The sequence below is a fragment of the Lactuca virosa genome, chromosome 2 (assembly GCF_052849685.1).
Source record: "Lactuca virosa cultivar CGN04683 chromosome 2, Lactuca_virosa_CGN04683_v6, whole genome shotgun sequence".
Lineage (NCBI taxonomy): Eukaryota > Viridiplantae > Streptophyta > Magnoliopsida > Asterales > Asteraceae > Lactuca > Lactuca virosa.
In genome coordinates, this window is record NC_136427.1 from 33,360,481 (window position 1) to 33,382,835 (window position 22,355).

Sequence of the window (22,355 nt, forward strand, 5' to 3'; positions counted from 1 at the left end):
TTTTCATTTGATAATGATAATGGTGCTATTAGTGTTTATTACAATGATGTATTTTACTTTAAATCATTACCTTGTGATGGTGTATATGAAGCTTTGAATGTTGTAGATAATCTAGGAAATAATGTGTTGTGTATTGATTCTTCAAATAGCTTAGACAAAGCATCCTTGTGGCATTATCGTCTTGAACATGTCAACAAGAAGCGCATAGGCCAACTCCAAAAGGCTGGAGTTTTGGAATCATTTGACCTAAAGTCAGATGATAGTTGCGAGTCTTGTTTACTTGGAAAAATAACAAATTCACCCTTCACTGGTACTTGTGAGAGGAGTGATGGTTTGTTGGACCTCATACACATTGATGTGTGTGGACCCTTCAAAATCGCCACAAGGGATGCTAATCGGTATTATGTGACTTTTACTGATGATTATAGTAGATATGGATATATCTATTTAATCAAGCATAAGTCAGAGACCTTTGAGAAATTCAAAGAGTTTAAGCAGGAAGTGGAAAATCAACTGGGCAGGAACATCAAGATGCTCCGATCCGATCGGGGAGGAGAGTATCTTAGTATCGAGTTCCTTGACTATCTTAAGGAATGTGGGATTGTCTCACAATTGATACCTCCTAGGACACCACAGCTGAATGGTGTAGCTGAGAGGTGCAATCGAACCTTATTGGACATGGTTCGTTCCATGATGAGTCGAGCTTCGTTACCAATCTCATTCTGGGGGTATGCCTTAGAGACTGCCGCCCACATCCTTAATCTTGTCCCTACAAAGAAGGTTTCCAAAACACCTCATGAGATGTGGACTGGGAAAGTTCCCAACTTGGACCACATCAAGATTTGGGGTTGCGAGGCTTTCGTGAGGCGCGAGTCTCACGACAAGCTCGAACCTCGAAGTGAGAGATGTCTTTTCATCGGCTACCCACAGAAATCCTTTGGTTACCTCTTCTACAGACCCAGTGAGAATGTGGTCTTTATGGCAAGGAGAGGAGTCTTTTGTGAGAGAGAATTTATAAGCCAAGGAGACAGTGGGAGGCAAATTGACCTTGAAGAACTTCAAGAGTCAAGCGGTGAAGGAACCTCAAACACTAGCGACCAACCTGAGGAGGAAACTCCTGTTGATCCGGTAGATGAGCCCATACCTCTGAGGCGTTCCACGAGAGTTAGGAATGCACCTGAGCATTACTATGGTTTCCATATTACTGCAGAAGGTGATACGCTTATCAGTAATAGTACACTGGTAAGTCTGGATGAACCTAACAGCTACACGGAAGCCATGGCAGGCCCTGAGGATGCTAAATGGAGAGAGGCTATGGACAGCGAGATACAGTCCATGTATGACAATCAAGTTTGGAACTTGGTTGACAATGTACCAGGTCGCAAGACAGTCGGGTGCAAATGGATCTTCAAGAAGAAGACAGACATGAATGGTAATGTACGCACTTATAAGGCGCGACTGGTTGCAAAGGGCTATTCTGAAACTCCGGGAGTTGATTATGATGAGACCTTTTAACCAGTAGCAAAGATTAAGTCTATTAGGGTTATGTTAGCCATTGCTGCATTTCATGACTATGAAATATGGAAATGGATGTCAAAACCGCCTTCGTTAATGGAAAGTTGGCTGAGGATGTTTACATGAGTCAGCCAGAGGGTTTTGTCAGTACAAAGAACCCTAATAAGGTGTGTAAGCTTGAGAAATCCATCTATGGGTTGAAACAAGCACCTCGCAGATGGAATCTTTGATTCGATGAGAAAGTCAAGGAGTTTGGTTTTTCAAGGAGTGAGGATGAGTCATGTGTATATGTTAGGGCTAGTGGGAGTATAGTTAGTTTCTTGGTGTTGTATGTGGATGACATACTACTCATAGGAAATGACATCCCAACCTTGCAGGAGATTAAGTCCTGGCTTGGGAAGTGTTTCGCTATGAAGGACCTTGGGGAAGCTGCTTATATCCTAGGGATAAGGATATTGAGAGACAGGAGTAAGAGACTAATTGGACTTAGTCAGAGTACTTACTTGGATAAGGTACTGAAGAGGTTCAGTATGCAGGATTCCAAGAAAGGGGAACTACCAATCCAAAGTAACGCCAAACTGAGTAAGACTCAGAGTTCGAGTACAGAGGCAGAGATAGCTGAGATGAGTCATGTACCATATGCTTCCGCTGTGGGCTCGATCATGTATGATATGACTTGTACTCGCCCTGATGTGGCATTTGCCTTGAGCATGGTCAGTAGATATCAAGGGAACCCTGGCAAGGCTCACTGGACTGCGGTAAAGAGCATTCTCAAGTATCTACGAAGGACTAAGGACTGGGTCCTTACCCTTGGTGACAGTGATGACTTGAGAGTGGTAGGATACAGCGATGCTAGCTTCCAGACTGATAGGGTTAATTTTCGCTCTCAGTCAGGCTGGGTCTTTATCCTAAATGGAGGAGCAATTACTTGGAAAAGTTCCAAGCAGGAGACGGTAGCTGATTCAACTTGCGAATTAGAGTATATAGCAGCAAGCGAGGCAGCAAAGGAGACGATATGGCTAAAGAACTTCATTGGAGACCTTGGAGTTTTACCAGCAATAAAAGAGCCAATGGAAATTTTCTATGACAGCGAAAGTGTGGTTGCCTTAGCTAAGGAACCAAGGGATCACGGGAGATCCCGACACATTGACATAAAATACCATTTCATTAGACATCGTATAGAAGAAGGACTCCTCGTGGCTAAGAGGTTATCATCAGATGAGAACCCAGCAGATCCCCTCACGAAGGGACTGACTAGGGTTAAGCATTTACAGCATGCGAGGCGCATCGGGCTGAAGGATGATATTAGTTTTAATAATTAGATAGCTTGAAACTTGTAAAATGTAATTGACATTTGATGATTAAATAAAAGTTGTTATTTATTTATTAGTAAAGTGTTACTATCTTATGTTAATCGTTTACTATTGTTTCAATTTTGCATGTTTTGACTTCCAGGATAATTATATTTATCAAACTCTCCACAGTCAGTCATACTTTGGAAGTAGTTAGTGAATTAAGACTGTCATGAATTGGGTTTGTAGAATGTCTAAAGTGTATTAGACATAGCAATGGTTGTTGCAACATTCATGAGTGCTCATAAGTTCTGAGTATTGGACTCAACCCACACTCACTTGTATCACTTCATGAAATTTATCTCTAGTGATCGTGAGACGGTAATAGCATATAAATCTTTAAACCTAGAGATATGAGTTGTTGACTATGAGTTGGTTATACATTGATTGTACGAAAACGCATTGGTAACTCGATGTTATAAAACGTGCTTTTGTGCATAATTCAATAAGTATTCAGTACAAGAATATGAGTCGAAGATTATCTGTTCCTTCTAGGATTAGAAGCGATATCTTGGCCCCTCGATGATTTTGTTTTGACCTATGTACCGGGCCCGGTCAGAACCTAATTGATGTGTTCAATTTAGTTCTATGTCAAACAGATCAGAGATCAAGAAACAACTGTTGGACAATAAGTACGACATTGTTCCATGTATTTGTCCGGCTGATATCTTGAGAGCAGAGGATTATATGATCACTTATCTTAAATGGCGTATCATCATCATCATCTTAGTTCCAAGAGACTTTGAAAGAGCTACGATTGCTAGTCGGATTCTGAAGTCATATTCACAACTATAGTTATTAGACTTATCCAAGTGGGAGACTGTTGGATATAGTGTCTAAGTCATAACTATATTCAGTATGTACTTGACCCGACCCGGCATGGTCCATTTGGGTTGCATGGCATTGCAATAATTGGATAGACCAAAATGAGAGAAAGGACACTTAAGGTTTATTAATATATTATAAGTACTAATATATTAATAATATTATTTAATTAGTATTGATCAAAGAATTAATCTTGAATTAATTAAGTGGTCAAAAAGAGACTAATTAAATATATGGGGTTGATTATGTAAATAATCTATTCTTGTATAGTGGGCTAATGATCCATGGTTTGTATGGATTGGGTTAAAACCCATAAGGTGCTCCATGGATAGTCCATGGGGGTTACAAACCCATGGATCATGGAATATGGAAAGCCATGACAATTAGGGTTTACATGGTGTAACCCTAATTGTGTCACAACTATATAAAGGCTCCTTCTCTAGTAAAATTGGACTACTACAAGCAAGTAAGAGGGCTAGCCAATTTTTTGAGTATAGTGTAATTCTCTCAAGGTTATTCCAAGAATTGTGGTGTTGTGTGAAGCATTTGAGGCATCACATTTTGGGTGCTAGGCTCACAAAGTCATCAAGGAATCCAAGCTTCTAAAAGGTATGTTATTCTACTTGAATTTGTATTGCAAGTTATTATCAACCTTGGAAAAATCATTTTGCATGTATCTTAGTCAAACATAGATCCAAGGTTTCTAGGGTTGCATGTACACCATAGGAGTGTTAGAATGCTCATAACCCAACAGTTGTAGTATACAAAACCCAACAATTCTAACTCTAGTGGAACGTCTCAGAGGTAAGGACTCGTCAACTGATTCAACAGGAGTGTCCTCCTCGGGTTGAGCGCTAGTGTTTGAGGTTCCTTCATCACTCAACACTTGAAGCTCTTCAAGGTTAATTTTCCTTCCACTGTCCTCTTAGCATATGAGTTCTCTTTTGCGGAAAACCCCTCTCCTTGCAACGAAGATAACATTGTCACTCGGTCTATAGAAGAGATATCCAAAGGACTTCTGTGGGTAGCCGATGAAAATACAACGCTCACTATGAGGTTCGAGCTTGTTGTGAGTCTCTCGTCTTATGAAAGCCTCGCAACCCCAAACCTTGATATGTGCCAAGGAGGGAACCTTCCCTGTCCACATTTCATGAGGTGTTTTGGCAACCTTTTTAGTTGTGACTAGATTAAGAATATAGGCGACAGTCTCTAAGGCATACCCCCTGAATGAGATAGGAAACGAAGCTCGACTCATCATGGAACGAACTATATCCAACAAGGTTCGATTGCATCTCTCAGCCACACCATTTAGTTGCGGTGTACTAGGTGGCGTCAATTGTGAAACAATTCCACATTCCTTAAGATATTCATGGAACTCGATACTAAGATACTCACCACCTCAATCGGATCGGAGCATCTTTATCTTCCTGCCGACATGATTCTCCACTTCTTGTTTAAACTCCTTGAACTTTTCAAAGGTTTCTGAATTATGCTTGATTAAGTAGATATACCCATATCTGCTATAATCATCGATAAAAGTCACATAGAAGCGGTTAGCATCCCTTGTGGCAGATCTGAAGGGTCCACACGCACATCGGTGTGCATGAGATCCAACAAACCCTCACCTCTTTCACAAGTACCAGTGATGTGACAACCGTCAAAATTGAGTCAAGTCAAAGTCAAACAAAGTCAACAAGTCAAAACCAATCGACTAAATTAACCCTTGTATATTAGGGTTTACACTATGTAATTACTGTACAATGCAATATCTTAATGAGAGAAACATCATTTGGAAAGTTTGTGTGTTGAATTTCCTAAGTAAACATTGAACCAAAACGATAAAACATTATTGCACACTCATCGGGAGTGTGTACGACACTAAAACACGGTTTAACGGGGTTTACGAACCTTGCGTTGTGAAGCCGGACACTCAAATTAATCACAAACGAAACCTCTCTAAATCGTTTTCACTCTATCTCTTTCTATTTGAAATCTCTCTCAAAAGTTACTTTAACTTTTTGTAATCATTCGGGCCATCCCGACCCTTAACCGGGTCAAAACCCACTTGAAACGGGGTAAAAACGGGTAAAATAACCTTAAGGAACCAAAACCCTCCTATTAGAAGCGAAAACTCTCATGAGAAGCCTCTCAGGACCGAAGCCTCTCAGGACCGAAGCCTCTCAGGACCGAAGCCTCTCATGAGAAGCCTCTCAGGACCGAAGCCTCTCATTAGAAGCCTCTCAGGACAGAAGCCTCGCATGAGAAGCCTCTCAAACAGCCCATGCGAGAGGTCTCGCAGACGGCCCCTTTTTACCGGTTTTTCGACTACGACTTCGTTTTAACTCCGTTTTTCATTATTTTAACGTGGGATTTTCACCCAAAACTTTATTTTATAAACTAAGGCCCCAAAATATATAAATCTCCAGGGTTTTTATAAAAATGTATTAAAAGAATTGGTGGTTGGACTAATTATTGAGGGAATATTTGCTTTTCCTTATTTTATGACAAAAGCAAGCCACCACCACCTCACTCTATGATTAGCCACTCTTTCCCACTACCCCTTGTCACCTTAGTGGACCTTTACACCCAATCTCCAGCTCTTCCCACGTTCTAAGAGCTGGAGAATTGGTCATCTCTCCTCATTCTCATTAACTTCTTTCATTCTACACTTAGCAACCAAAGAACACTCTCCAAAATTCTCTCATCTTTTCTCTCAACTTCAAGAACTTCAAGGCTTTCTCCAGGGATTTCGTTCTTCAATTAGTAAGTATCTTCATCATTCATATAATCATTACACTCCATTCTACTCAAATCATTGATATCTTACACAAATTCCATCTTACTCGGTGTTAGATTCTCGAATCATCAAGACATCTTCTTAGTGTTCTTGGGTTGAACACTTCCTCTCTCTTACTTTCATCTACTGAAACCACATAGGGTGAGTTCATACCCCTACATTTACATGTTTTTCTTAAGTTTTAAGGGGGGAATACAAGTAAAATCATCAAGAATACAATTAAACTTTTTCTATCAGATTACATCAGAAAAGATGAACTTCAATCATGGACTGTTTTGGTCAACTTAAATATTTTAGTTTTCAAAACTGTTCCAGGTGCAAGTAGTTCAAACTCTTAGCTTTAAAATGGCTACTTGCACATCTCCATATGATTTTTCTACAATTTATGGTGATTTTTTACAAAACTGTCTATCATTTTAGAGGCAAACCCGGACCAGTCTGTGATTATGAACATTTTCACCTCTGTTAGAGATCACTAAAAATCATGATAAAATTTACGAACAAACTAGACTCATATTCCAAACTCTCAGAATTTGCGGATTTGGATTTAGAGCTTTGATGATTTTTCTATAAATTTTCTAAGAACAGTAACAGAAACTGTATACAACAAAAAGTTGCTGTCAATTTCATTTCACCTTGTAACATGTTGAGCAAGGTGTATATCTTTATGTGATTATATGTTATTGCAATATATGACATTTTATCTTAATATTTAGACACACATCAGTTTACAAATGGATTTGGACATATAAAATATAAAGAATAACAAGCGATTATAATCAAAGTACAACCAATACATTCAAACATTTAATAAACTATTTTGAATATAGTTTGCATACATTACTACGTACTACCCTTGGTTGATAAACTATAATAGGTATAGTTTATGATACATTACATAACACATACATTTAAAAAGGGTACATTTATACAAAGGATATTTTCATTAAGCAAGGTACGGCCATACGGTACCAAGTTTTCATAACACGTAATTCCGTTAATGACTTTGTGAGACATTTACTTCAAATTACCATTAAGTCCTGTATTGTAACCAGAGTCTCCTTGAGGGAGAGCGTGATAGTTGTGTATAGATCTATATTGGGTTTGACAAACTCACACCTAAACTGCATGCAACAGTTAGACCGATAGGTCTGGGGTGACAAATGTCATAACATTTCCGACGCCTGAAGAACGTCGTTTTAGGCAACCTTGGTCATAGTATGGTTATAATAAACTCACATAAAGTATTAATAAACATTGGAATTTACGGGAACTTCATTAAAATTTAACGAGTTTATGTCGATTTAAACTTGCATTGTTTTACTATAAATATGACAAATTACTTGTACATTTCGGTCTTTGGGTTTTAAGACTACATTTACACATTAAGGAAAATATTGGATTTTCTAACACAAATACTACTTTTACAAACGAAAGGCTTTTAATAATACCAAACAAAAGCTTATGAACTCACCAACCCTTGTGTTGACACTTTTTCAAACAACTTGTATTCTCAGGAAATCATTAAACAGGTAACCAAGTGCATTTGAGGATGGGACGCTAAGGCGTCTACTATTTCATATTTTGTCAACATAATGTAATTGATTCGTAAACATGTAATTCATACAATGATGTAACTTTTTCAATTATATATTTGTTGGTTGGGTTTGCTTGAATTACTATTACAATTGTTGTTATGATACTATACATGAAGTCCTCCACCCCCGGACGTTTCCGCCATCCTTGGTTTGGGGGTGTGACAGATTGGTATCAGAGCACAGTTTATAGTGAATTAAGTATATCAAACCACATAAGATATACAAACTATAAACACAATTGGGACTAATAGTCTCTGATTTGTGCATTTTTCAAATAAATATACTTTTAGAAAATGAATGGTTTCTTATTAAAAGTATAAATACATGCATAGTGTCATAACTAGAAGAACATAAAGTAAAAGAAGAGGAGTTGTACATTATGGGTATGCCTTGGTATATGTAAATCAAGTCTGGGAAGGATATAGCCTGATCAACTATATCTGTCCGAGGAGTGACTTGCATATACTGGGGGATAGTCATAATGGGCAACAAATCTAACAACCTAACTACACCCTACAGGGAATACTTTAAGAATCGAATCTAAACACCTAAAAATACTATAGGAGTATTTGGTGATACTATAACCAACTTATGTGAAAACTAAAGACCTCTATTAGTAGGCCTATGATAACTGAGTGCATACGCCAAGGTTATACATAATTAAAGATATTATAGACTCAGAATCTATGACTATTGCTCTACTTCCTGTTCCTTGTTTGGTTGTGGACTTAGAGTAGAGTCATTTATTCGAAAGTCTATTCTATCTCAAATTATGTATAACTGATATGCACTACGTGATTATAGACGTAATTAACAAGGATCACCCCTATAAGTAATTATAGGATTAGGTGTCTATTAATTATCTCTTCTATCCCTATTCTCGCACGAGCAACATGATGTGTAAAATTTTAACGCCCGTACAAAACCTACTTCTACCCACTACCATAACTCCGTCTCCAAGACGTTAACAGAAACACCAAGAATAGTTCACTAAAGTGCGAAATTATACATGTGTATATAAATGGTAAGGATATTTACTAAGAGGTTTATCAATAAAATAGGCATGTATTTTATTTCATTGAATCTCACTACTTGGTATTACAAACAATTTACAACTGGTAACTCTAAGATTCTTTAGGTGTACCTCGAAGTTATGTGTAATTAAAAAATGATTGACCTAGAAATGGTGAGTCCGCCTTAGGACCTGTTCCTTGTTTGGTTGTGGACTTAGGGTAGACTCATTAGGATCAACAGTCTAATAAAATTTTAATTACACATAACTGGGGGCATGTCAAGTGAATCTTAGGAGTGGATCAGACATGGAACAAATCACAAGATTATAATCAAGTTATTCCTACTAAATTCATAAGTCTATTTATATAGACCTCTGGTATAGAGTCGTCGGCGTAGTCGTGTTGGCAATCTAGAATATGGCTAAATACATAATACAAACTATAATACCCAAATTATACAAAATTTTCTGCATTAAAAATCAATAGACAAATACATAAAATGAAACTAAAAATGGTATCAAACTATCAAGAGAAAAACACATACAATGTAGATTAAAATCCACTAATTATAACAAAATGGCTAAGGATTGTTAAGTCTTCTCTTCTTATAAATAGCTTTGAAGCAAGCTTGCCTAAGCTTCTTTGTTCTTTCTGTCAATTCCATACCTGGCAATTTCTCCATCATCTTCTTGTGCCCTTCTAACGTCTCTATCTCCTCCTTTAATCCCAACTCCTAATTTTTTTTTTAGGTAGATGCAATATATTTTTCATGTGAGTTCACAAAATTTACAATGAGTTAAGTTTATATAAATATAAATCAGGAGATCGTAGTAAATCAATTGATTTGATGTGGCATATGCCTAGGACCTATGTTTAGTTATAAAGAAACTAACAATTAAAATTTTAGAAAATACCAAAAGCACTTTGGTTACCAAGTGCATGAGTAATGTATAGAAGGTTATTATCATAATTTACCTTGGCATTTCCAATGAGGGATTGAAGGCTCTTAAGTTTTCTATGAGGCCATCTGTTTATGTTTAGCTCCCTGCATCTTTTCTTCAACACTATTAAACTTATCCCTAGTTCCTTTGCTGCCATGATTATCGGCATCTCAAAATACTTCTCTATCTCTTCAAACTGCAGTGGTCTCAATCTCTTTGCCACCTTCCGGCCACCGTGATCAGTGGTGGCAGCACTAGAACTACATGTAGCCTCACCACCGGATTTACAGTCTTCACTGAAACTAACCAATGGTAAATTACCATCCTCCCAACAATCCCATAAGCTTATATCTTCAAGGGGATCAAGATCGTGAAACTCATTTCTAGAAATGATGTTTTGATCTTTGTTAAGTACTGTGGAAACGTTCTGATCGAGCACTTCATGCAATTTTTCCGACAACTCGTAATCATGATGGTTGAGCATGTCACCACTGCAAAAATCCAAAAACTCAAGATAATCAAATCCAACACGATGAAAGACTCTTTTTGATCACTACAAATCCAAACCATGTTTTGATCAATGTCGACAAAATCACTTTTCTGTGCGTAAGATGGTGTAATGAGTGACGTTTATATATACCTGAAAAGATCTTGATGATCAAAGTACTGAAACCAATCGAGGTCATCTATGGGGTTTTGATGATCTGCAGGTGGATCCATTTGTGAGGGAGAAGTTAAAAGTCGAGGTACAGAATGTGATGATTTATATAAGTAAAGTGGGAGAAGTAATTAATAGCAAATTGTTGGGAATGCAACAAAACAAGTTAAGCACTTCTGAAAAATTGATAAATGATTTCGATAACACTCGCGGAATATAAACTAGTGAAAATTACAAATGAAATGGAATATATATAGTCTATGATGTTATGGTTATTGTGTATCTAACAAATGAAGAGAAAATGAATATATATATATATATATATATATATATATATATATATATATATATATTCTTTGAGCCGTAACCTTCTTCTTCAATTCACACACATATACGGATATGTTGCTGCAAATTATGACTTGTGTGCCTCATGCATTTAATGCATCACATGCCTACTGCATATTCTTGACTTTGAAGCTACGTACCAGTTTCCAATTTCCCCAGTAGCACAGTTTCATTAGAAAGTACTCCAAGTCTTCACACATGAACCAGTTAGAAAGTACTCCAAGTCTTCACACATGCAAATTATGACTTGTGTGTCGCTATAGGTATGTCGTTGGCTCTTGTTAAAAACCTATAGCGACAACAAGTCATCGTAATAGATTAAACCTGTGGTGACGACAAGTCGTCGCTATAGGTAACTAATAAAAACTTTATTTTTTTTTACCCCAAGAATATGATTGACAAAATCTATCCGACGAGACCCTCGTGATACCTCTTGACGAAATTGAAATCAACGAGAGTCTCCACTTCGTGGAAGAACCGGTAGAAATCATGGATCGAGAGATCAAAAGAACAAAGCAAAGTCGTATTCCCATTGTGAAGGTCCGCTGGAACGCTAAACGAGGGCCTGAGTTCACCTGGGAACGCGAAGATCAAATGAAACAAAAATACCCACATCTTTTCCCAAACTCTTGATGTCCCAGTCAAATGCAAATTTCGGGACGAAATTCCTTCTAACGGGGGGATGATGTGACAACCGTCAAAATTGAGTCAAGTCAAAGTCAAACAAAGTCAACAAGTCAAAACCAATCGACTAAATTAACCATTGTATATTAGGGTTTACACTATGTAATTACTGTACAATGCAATATCTTAATGAGAGAAACATCATTTGGAAAGTTCGTGTGTTGAATTTCCTAAGTAAACATTGAACCAAAACGATAAAACATTATTGCACACTCATCGGGAGTGTGTACGACACTAAAACACGGTTTAACGGGGTTTACGAACCTTGCGTTGTGAAGCCGGACACTCAAATTAATCACAAACGAAACCTCTCTAAATCGTTTTCACTCTATCTCTTTCTATTTGAAATCTCTCCCAAATCTCTCTCAAAAGTTACTTTAACTTTTTGTAATCATTCGGGCCATCCCGACCCTTAACCGGGTCAAAACCCACTTGAAACAGGGTAAAAACGGGTAAAATAACCTTAGGGAACCAAAACCCTCCTATTAGAAGCGAAAACTCTCATGAGAAGCCTCTCAGGACCGAAGCCTCTCAGGACCGAAGCCTCTCATGAGAAGCCTCTCAGGACCGAAGCCTCTCATGAGAAGCCTCTCAGGACCGAAGCCTCTCATTAGAAGCCTCTCAGGACAGAAGCCTCACATGAGAAGCCTCTCAAACAGCCCATGCGAGAGGTCTCGCAGACGGCCCCTTTTTACCGGTTTTTCGACTACGACTTCGTTTTAACTCCGTTTTTCATTATTTTAACGTGGGATTTTCACCCAAAACTTTATTTTATAAACTAAGGCCCCAAAATATATAAATCTCCAGGGTTTTTATAAAAATGTATTAAAAGAATTGGTGGTTGGACTAATTATTGAGGGAATATTTGCTTTTCCTTATTTTATGACAAAAGCAAGCCACCACCACCTCACTCTATGATTAGCCACTCTTTCCCACTACCCCTTGTCACCTTAGTGGACCTTTACACCCAATCTCCAGCTCTTCCCACGTTCTAAGAGCTGGAGAATTGGTCATCTCTCCTCATTCTCATTAACTTCTTTCATTCTACACTTAGCAACCAAAGAACACTCTCCAAAATTCTCTCATCTTTTCTCTCAACTTCAAGAACTTCAAGGCTTTCTCCAGGGATTTCCTTCTTCAATTAGTAAGTATCTTCATCATTCATATAATCATTACACTCCATTCTACTCAAATCATTGATATCTTACACAAATTCCATCTTATTCGGTGTTAGATTCTCGAATCATCAAGACATCTTCTTAGTGTTCTTGGGTTGAACACTTCCTCTCTCTTACTTTCATCTACTGAAACCACATAGGGTGAGTTCATACCCCCTACATTTACATGTTTTTCTTAAGTTTTAAGGGGGGAATACAAGTAAAATCATCAAGAACACAATTAAACTTTTTCTATCAGATTACATCAGAAAAGATGAACTTCGATCACGGACTGTTTTGGTCAACTTAAATATTTTAGTTTTCAAAACTGTTCCAGGTGCAAGTAGTTCAAACTCTTAGCTTTAAAATGGCTACTTGCACATCTCCATATGATTTTTCTACAATTTATGGTGATTTTTACAAACTGCCTATCATTTCAGAGGCAAACCCGGACCAGTCTGTGATTATGAACATTTTCACCTCTGTTAGAGATCACTAAAAATCATGATAAAATTTACGAACAAACTAGACTCATATTCCAAACTCTCAGAATTTGCGGATTTGGATTTAGAGCTTTGATGATTTTTCTATAAATTTTCTAAGAACAGTAACAGAAACTGTATACAACAAAAAGTTGCTGTCAATTTCATTTCACCTTGTAACATGTTGAGCAAGGTGTATATCTTTATGTGATTATATGTTATTGCAATATATGACATTTTATCTTAATATTTAGACACACATCAGTTTACAAATGGATTTGGACATATAAAATATAAAGAATAACAAGCGATTATAATCAAAGTACAACCAATACATTCAAACATTTAATAAACTATTTTGAATATAGTTTGCATACATTACTACGTACTACCCTTGGTTGATAAACTATAATAGGTATAGTTTATGATACATTACATAACACATACATTTAAAAAGGGTACATTTATACAAAGGATATTTTCATTAAGCAAGGTATGGCCATACGGTACCAAGTTTTCATAACATGTAATTTCGTTAATGACTTTGTGAGACATTTACTTCAAATTACCATTAAGTCCTGTATTGTAACCAGAGTCTCCTTGAGGGAGAGCGTGATAGTTGTGTATAGATCTATATTGGGTTTGACAAACCCACACCTAAACTGCATGCAACAGTTAGACCGATAGGTCTGGGGTGACAAATGTCATAACATTTCCGACGCCTGAAGAACGTCGTTTTAGGCAACCTTGGTCATAGTATGGTTATAATAAACTCACATAAAGTATTAATAAACATTGGAATTTACGGAAACTTCATTAAAATTTAACGAGTTTATGTCGATTTAAACTTGCATTGTTTTACTATAAATATGACAAATTACTTGTACATTTCGGTCTTTGGGTTTTAAGACTACATTTACACATTAAGGAAAATATTGGATTTTCTAACACAAATACTACTTTTACAAACGAAAGGCTTTTAATAATACCAAACAAAAGCTTATGAACTCACCAACCCTTGTGTTGACACTTTTTCAAACAACTTGTATTCTCAGGAAATCATTAAACAGGTAACCAAGTGCATTTGAGGATGGGACGCTAAGGCGTCTACTATTTCATATTTTGTCAACATAATGTAATTGATTCGTAAACATGTAATTCATACAATGATGTAACTTTTTCAATTATATATTTGTTGGTTGGGTTTGCTTGAATTACTATTACAATTGTTGTTATGATACTATACATGAAGTCCTCCACCCCCGGACGTTTCCGCCATCCTTGGTTTGGGGGTGTGACAAGTGAAAAGTGACTTGGTCATCTTTCCAAGCAAACAATATTTGCACGTGTCATCTGACTTTAAGTCAAATGACTCTAATTATCCATCCTTTTGGAGTTGGGCTATACGCTTCTTGTTGACATGTCCAAGACGACAATTCCATAAGCATGCTTTGTCCAAACCATTGGACGAATCAATATGCAATACATTATTTCCTAAGTTGTTTACAACCATCACAGTTTCATATACACCATTACAAGGGAATGCTTCAAAATAAAAAATACCATTATTAAAGGCATTTACAGAACCAATTTCATTATTAAATGAAAATCTAAAACCTTGTTTATACAAACCATGAAAAGAAATAATGTTTCTCGCTATATCTGACGAGTAGCAACAATTATTCAAATCTAACTCTAACCCATTATTAAGCAATAAAGAATAAACTCCAATCTTGGTGACAGGCGACGCTTTCCTATTCCTTATGATCAGGTTCATCTTCCCGTGCTCCACATCCCTACTTCTTTTTAGACCCTGCGAAGGTGGGTTTTATCTTCCCATCCTTGATGTCCTGCAAGTATTTGGGGAAGCTTCGTTTCCAGTGCTATTTATCATGACAATAGAAGCACTCTGCTTCTTCCGGATTGGAAGAGGGAGCAGCAGAACGACCTTTGGACCCACTAGAAGAGGATCCATCACGAGACTTTCCCTTGTGATTCTTTGAAGGAGCTTTCCTTTTCTTTCCCTTCCCATGTCCAATTGCCAAGACTGGGGAAGCAGTCGGAGTGGGTACAACAGACTTGCCTTTTAAACTACTTTCAGCAGTTCTCAATAGGCCTTGAAGGTTGCTTAGAGTGACTTCCTCCTTGTTCATATGATAAGTCATTCTGAAATGATCATAACATGGAGGCAAAGAGTGTAGGATAATGTCAATGGCCAACTCTTCATCGAATATGACATTCAACGTTAGCAAGCGGTCAACAGACGTTTGCATATTTTGTAAGTGGGCCGTGATGGAATCTCCATCCTTCATTTTTGTTGTTATCATGGAGGCAATGATTTCATACCTTTCTTTTCGAGCACTTTGATGGTACCTTTTCATCAAGTCTTGGTGCATCTCGAAAGGCCAGAAGTCCTCATATGACTTCTGAAGCTCAGGAGTCATGGTAGCTATCATGATGCACGACACCTTTGCCGCGTCCTTCTCATGAGCCATATACTCAACTATCTGTTCAAAGTGGCAGTAGATTCATCAATCTCCTTAAGCTCTTTATCGAGGACATACTCTTTTTCCTCGTATCGAATGGCCATGCGGATGTTTCGAATCCAATCATTTAAATTCGATCCATCAAAAATGACCCTCCCACATAAGTTCATGAGGGAGAAAGAGCAGGAAGAGTTTCAGTTTGAAGCAGTGTTTGAAGTAGACATCTGAAAATAAAGACAAAGTTTAGATTAGATAAGGATCCTTAATATAACACCCAAATGAAATATTAAGGCTATGACCCAACACAATATTCTACAATTCGGAAGAGGGATGCCGTAATCCATTTGCAAAATATTTGAAGGTAGGTAAATGACGATTTACCAATTTCCACCATGAAAAACGAAAATGAAGATTAGGTTTTAAATGAATTGAAATTCCTAGATTCATTGAACTTTTCAATGGCATGTTTAAATCTCGATTATGCCCTTCAAGTTTGTGACTGGGATACCGAGGATCACAAACAAGGTGTGAATAACCATGCAAATTTGCTTGGTACTCTCGATGTCATTTATCACCGAATCAATGTGCCGGTTAACCAAACATGCTCCATTGATCTATGACAAACATCAAGCTACCCTTTGTCACCCTTGCTAGTCCAAGTTAGTGTGCCGGTTAACCACACACGCTCCACTAAAGACTTGGCAAGGTGCAAAGTGCAATTTCATGGAGTAGCACCATTTTCACATTTTTCCTAAAGTAACTAAAATTGGGAATTTTAGAAAAAACATTTAGTTACTTTTATAATTATCATTATACTTTTTAATGAGAATTAATGTCTTGTCCTACCCGTTCGGCTAACGACCATCCACCATTCAAGGAAGCGGTGGGTGAAAATGGACACCTATTCAATCGTTATTTTATAGGCAATTTCCTTATACCCCCCTTATAGACCAACTTCGTGAATGAGACCTACTAACGGTAATAATGACTTGTCTTATACATACATACACACACACACACACACACACATATATATATATATATATATATGTATATATATATATATATATATATATACGTATTAATCCTTTAATATTATAATAGTATAATAGTTGAATTTTAAACTTTTAACATTCTAGGGTTTAGAATTTAATGTTTCATAAATGAGACTTTTCAAATTCCAAAAGTTAAGGGCAAGTTTTGAAAACCTTCAAAGACTCTTGGATTTTAGAATTTTAATGTTTCATAAATGAGACATTTTAAATTCCAAAACTTGAGGGCAGGTTTTGAAACTCTTCAAAACCTTTTGGATTCCAAAACTTGATGGCAAGTTTTGTAACTCTTTAAGACCTTTTGAATTCCAAAACTTGATGGCAAATTTTGTAACTCTTCAAAGCCATTTAGATCAAATTTTAAAAAAGTAAAATAATCACATATTTTATCTCTTACTAATTTGACCTAATTCAACTCACATAGCAAGACAATTCAAATCAAATAATACAAATAATCAACTTATTATCTTAAAATTTGATAATTTTGTTTTAATTAGACGAGGATAATCATCACCATATCAGAATAAACAAATTTTATGATACACAACAGTCTGTGGTAATGATCCTAATCCAATTCTGGCCAAAAAAACTCGAAAAAACTGCAAATAGGGGATCCTACTCGTCGAGTTCATGGCATGGACTCAACGAGTTCATCAGTCAGTGGCCAAAAATGACATTTTTTTCCATATTTGAAAAACAAACAATGCATTAATATAACAGAAAACACTCTAGGCTCTGATACCACTGATGGGTTTTTTTAGCACAATAACATCACTATGGTGCACATACAACCCTAATGCTTTGGATCTAAGTTTTCTCTAGTTATACATGCAATTTTCTTTTTCCAAAGCATGAAGCCTAACTAGCATACAACATTGATAATTGAAACATAAAAACAAGTAAGATGATTACCTCTTTGTTGTAGCTTGTAGAACTTGGCCTTATAAGAGCTTAGCACCTCAAATGTGATGCCTCAAATAAGTCACAAACACCAAGAACAATGGAGGACAATGAGAGTGGGCTTGGAGGCACCAAAATCGGCTAGCTTCTTCTTAGAATACTCTTGTCTCCGATTTTAGGGCTTAGGGGTTACATATATAGTGTAGAATTCCAAGAGTCACTTGTAAACCCTAATCCATTCACTTAGGCTTTTGATCCAATAATTCATTTGGACTAACACTTCATGAAACCTCACATAAGCTTAGTCCATTACTAATCAATTATGGATCATTAGCCCAAACTATATGTATCACTGATTTACATAATCAGTCTCCGTTAATTTAATTAGTCTCTTTTGATCACTAAATTAATTCTTGATCAATACCAATTAAATAATATGATTTATCAATTAATATATTATTCTTATAATATATTAATAAATCACAAATAACCTCTTTCTCAAATATCCATCCTATCAAATTGCTCCGGTGAAGGCAACCTAAATGGACCATGCTACTATCGGGTCAAGTATATACCAATTATAGTTATGGGCTTAGACACCTAATCCAACAATTGGTGCCTTCGACCCATAGAACTGTGAGGAGACTTACCTCGAATGTTGAAGCTCACTGAAAGAAATCCCTAGCTGCTGCCCTATCGACTCCCCGAGCTATCAGAACAAAATCACACCCACTTAGCAATTGGTTTCCAAACTATGGTCCATAATCCATACTTGGGGTAAAATGACCATTTTACCCCTGGCACAACTTGAACCAAAACTAAGGCCCAAAACCAAAAAGATCCACAAAGGCCCACAAAATGGCCCAATTCTCCAAATTGGGCCTAACCCCCATATGGGCCTTATCCTAAAGCCCAATAATTTCGCTAAACCAAAACACTTATTCTCCAATGACCCAAACCCAAAATATCCAATGGTCAACCCTGGTAAACTAAAAGAAGTCAAAGTCAAGGTCAACAGTCCATGTTGACCCAACACGCCGTGTTGCTTCATGGACAACCCGTGTTCTTCCATCATCCATATAATCAGGAAATCCCTAGCCAATACGCCGTGTTGGCTTGCAAACACGTCGTGTTTGCTCTAGATTCAACAGCTTAACCAATAAGCACTTAATCCTTAAAGACATAGGCCCAAAACATAGATCTGACCTCCTTGAGCTGGATTAACACGTAAATTTGCCAACTTTACGTCCATATATGACTAAATGAAGCTCTTAAGCTAAAAAGGGACTTAATAGAGGACTAGAAGCATGCATGCCACCTTTTTCTCATAAAGTTTGCACCTTTATGCTCAAGAATACCAAAACAACCCAGATCTGAAGGAACAAACCCTTAAACAACTTAACTCCTTAGACAACCCAACAATAAGCCAAAAATCATAACAAAACCCCATAAGAGAAGATCTAATCAACAACAAAGCAAGGTATGAACTTGATACCTCAAGGAGACTTCAAATAGTGGTGAGATTCTGGATCTATGGCCTTCCTTCCAAGTTAGGCACCTTCAAATTCCAAAGCTCCTTCAAATGAGCACAAAATCCACAAGAACCCACTCAAAAGTTCAAGAACACCATCAAGGAAATTCAATACTCGATTTAGGGTTTTAGGTGACAATGGAGGCTGGTAAGGAGACCAGCCCTTGGGACTTAAGGAGATTATATAGGGTGCAAATTAGGGTTTCCTTCCCCAGCTGCCAACACGTCGTGTTGAGGCACCTCAACACGTCGTGTTGGTTCATTAAACTCTGTGACCAAAAACATCTCGACACGCCCTGTTGAGGCTCTAACACGCCGTGTCCTATAGGGAAAACATAAACAATTTGGAATTAACTTCATATCGGATATCAAGCGTTACAATTGGGTTTGGATATTGATGGGGAGTCGGGAAGATGGTCAAATAAGTTGAAGTCATTTTCCATTTGCGGTTGGAGTTGGGATGAAAAATTCATTTGAGGTTGGTTTGAACTTGATGTGGGTTTTTGATTTGATGTTGGTTTTGGACTTGATATGGATAATAAACACCACCAAAGTGTAAATTTGGAGGTGAATAAATAGGCCGATCACTTTGGCTTTGAATGAAATTAAGTGAAGAATGTAAGATTGAGTTTATGTTTTTGGTGTTTCTTTTGATATTATTTTGAAGTTTTTTTTGGGTTGGAAGGAGAAACTATTTTTTCACAAAAATGAGGTTGTTTGAGTAAAAAATTAAAGAAGGTAAACTAGGATGAAATATGATATATACTAATATTAATATAAGGTAGAAAGATGGAAAATTTTAAGAAAAAAAAATTGAAAAAATCGGTCACTTTTGACCCAAAAAAACAATTACATTTTTAAAATACCCAAACCCTCACACTCTCTCATCGGTAATAATACATCGAGTTGCGGAACTAAGCTCGGCTCGTGAATGGCCCAGTGTTCGTGGCCGAGCACACTTAGACGTTGCTGAGGTCCTCGACGAGCCCAGTAAGTGAAGCCTAAATAATTAAGATGTTTAAAGAAGTTAGGTCCACATCATTGATAAATTGGATGTTTGGCTAAACCCAAAGTCGAGTTAAACTTGAAGTCGGTTGTACTGAACTCATTTGTGGTCCATGCTGAATTATGAATTGACTCCCTACATGACATCACCCGATAAATCTTAGCTTCCAACAGCCTCCCAATCTTTACACTCAGATGGCCGAAACCCCACCACCATCGCAGTCTCAGCCGTCTCAACCACCGTCTCCACCGCATCCAATCTCTGCTGCTGTACCTAATAATCCTCATACCGAATACTGGTGCTACCATTGCGAAAAAAGTGTCGCCGTCGAAGCCCTACCCGATCATCCTGACGTCATCTGTTTCGAGTGCAAACTCGGCTTCGTTCAATCGATCTCCATCCCTCTATCACATATCGGTGACCTAATGGATGATGAAATTCCACCTCTCAGCAACGAAATTGTTCAGTTCCTCAGAGCAATCGCTTCTCCTGAAGACGAAAACGATTTGCCCCTTCCTGATTCCGCTGTCGATGTCTCGGTTCATGTCTTCGGCGAGGTTGAAGAATCGGACGAAAATAACGATAATCATCATGAAGATGATGCCGATGAGAATCGTAATCGAGGAAATCGAGATCGTGAAGGATCGGATGATGAAAACGAAGAAGACGAAGAGGAAGAGTTGCGTCAGAGACAAAGGCGTCATCTTCTCCGTCTTCGTCTCCACGACCACGGTTTATCCGCCGGCCGTCATGACAGGATTCTCGATTGGGCGGAGCTTCTGTTACAACTCGAAGACCAATCAGTCACATTCGGTCAACAGCGTCTCGAATTTGAAGATGATTACATCGGAAACCCAGGTGATTACATTGACGCAACAGGATACGATTCCTTTTTACAAACCCTAGCCGAGAGTGACAGCAACGATAAGAGAGGGCCGCCGCCGGCGTCCAAATCAGCTGTTCAAGCATTGCAAACGGTTGAGGTAAACGCAATGACGTCTTCTGAATCTTGCGCTGTATGCAAAGATGGAATGTTCAATAATGAACAGATGATTGTGAAGCAATTACCTTGTGGGCATATGTATCATGGCGTCTGTATATTGACATGGTTGGATTCAAGGAACACTTGTCCTATTTGCAGGCATGAATTACCAACAGATGATCCTGAGTATGAAGAAGAGAGGAAACAGAGATTGATGGCGATGGCTTCAACAATTGATCATGGCTGCTCTTCAAGTTCTGGTAGTGGGGTTTAATAACTGGTATGTAACTATGTATGTCCTTCTCTTCACTGCTTAAACTGATGATCTTAGCTTTTGTTCTCCTTTTGATGTAAATAACAACAATTTAGTTTTTGGGTAGTTATTTGACATAAGTTGATGCCATTTGGAAGTTGGAACAATAACATCTTATGATATATTTGAATCTAGTTTATTGGGCTAACAGGACGTGTTTGCCACGGAGCTTTTGGAAGCGTTTAGGAGCTTCTAGCTTTTAGCTTTTGATAAAACGCTCTAGTTTAAACAAAAAGCTTCGTTTGACAGTATGAGCGTTTAGCTTTTAGTTTTAACAAAACGCTCCGATTCTAAAAGCTACTTCATGTAGCGTTTAACAAAACGCTCATGAGCTTTTGAAATCAATTTCCATAATTACCCTTAAAAATATATTTATATATTTATTTATTTTTAATCAAGTGTCCTTTTATGTAATTTTATATATTTCAAAAGCTTTCATCTACTTTTGCCAAACATTCATATAACAAATAAAAGCTACAGCTTCCCACTACCAGCTACCTGCTACCAGCTAACCGCTATCCGCTTCCAGCTAACAGCTACTTTTGCCAAACACGCCCGTAATGTGGGAAGTATGATTTTTTTTGCGAGGAGTTAAAGAATTTAAAATATGAAGTTGATAGATATACAGCTACCTGCTACCAGCTAACCGCTATCCGCTTCCAGCTAACAGCTACTTTTGCCAAACACGCCCGTAATGTGGGAAGTATGATTTTTTTTG

The 22,355-nt window shown here is 37.5% G+C and overlaps 1 protein-coding gene across 1 annotated transcript; it reads left to right on the forward strand.

The window, feature by feature from the left end:
- The first annotated feature begins 20,413 nt into the window (after positions 1 to 20,413).
- On the forward strand, positions 20,414 to 21,785 carry LOC145159014 (E3 ubiquitin-protein ligase CIP8-like). The gene has a single exon (XM_079077903.1). The coding sequence runs from the start codon at positions 20,537 to 20,539 to the stop codon at positions 21,596 to 21,598; it is 1,062 nt and encodes a 353-aa protein (XP_078934029.1). The 5' UTR covers positions 20,414 to 20,536; the 3' UTR covers positions 21,599 to 21,785.
- The last annotated feature ends 570 nt before the right edge of the window (positions 21,786 to 22,355 follow it).

What these genes read in the sequence shown, in the direction of transcription:
- LOC145159014 (XM_079077903.1), top strand. Translation starts at nt 20,537, where the DNA reads ATGGCCGAAACCCCACCACCATCGCAGTCTCAGCCGTCTCAACCACCG.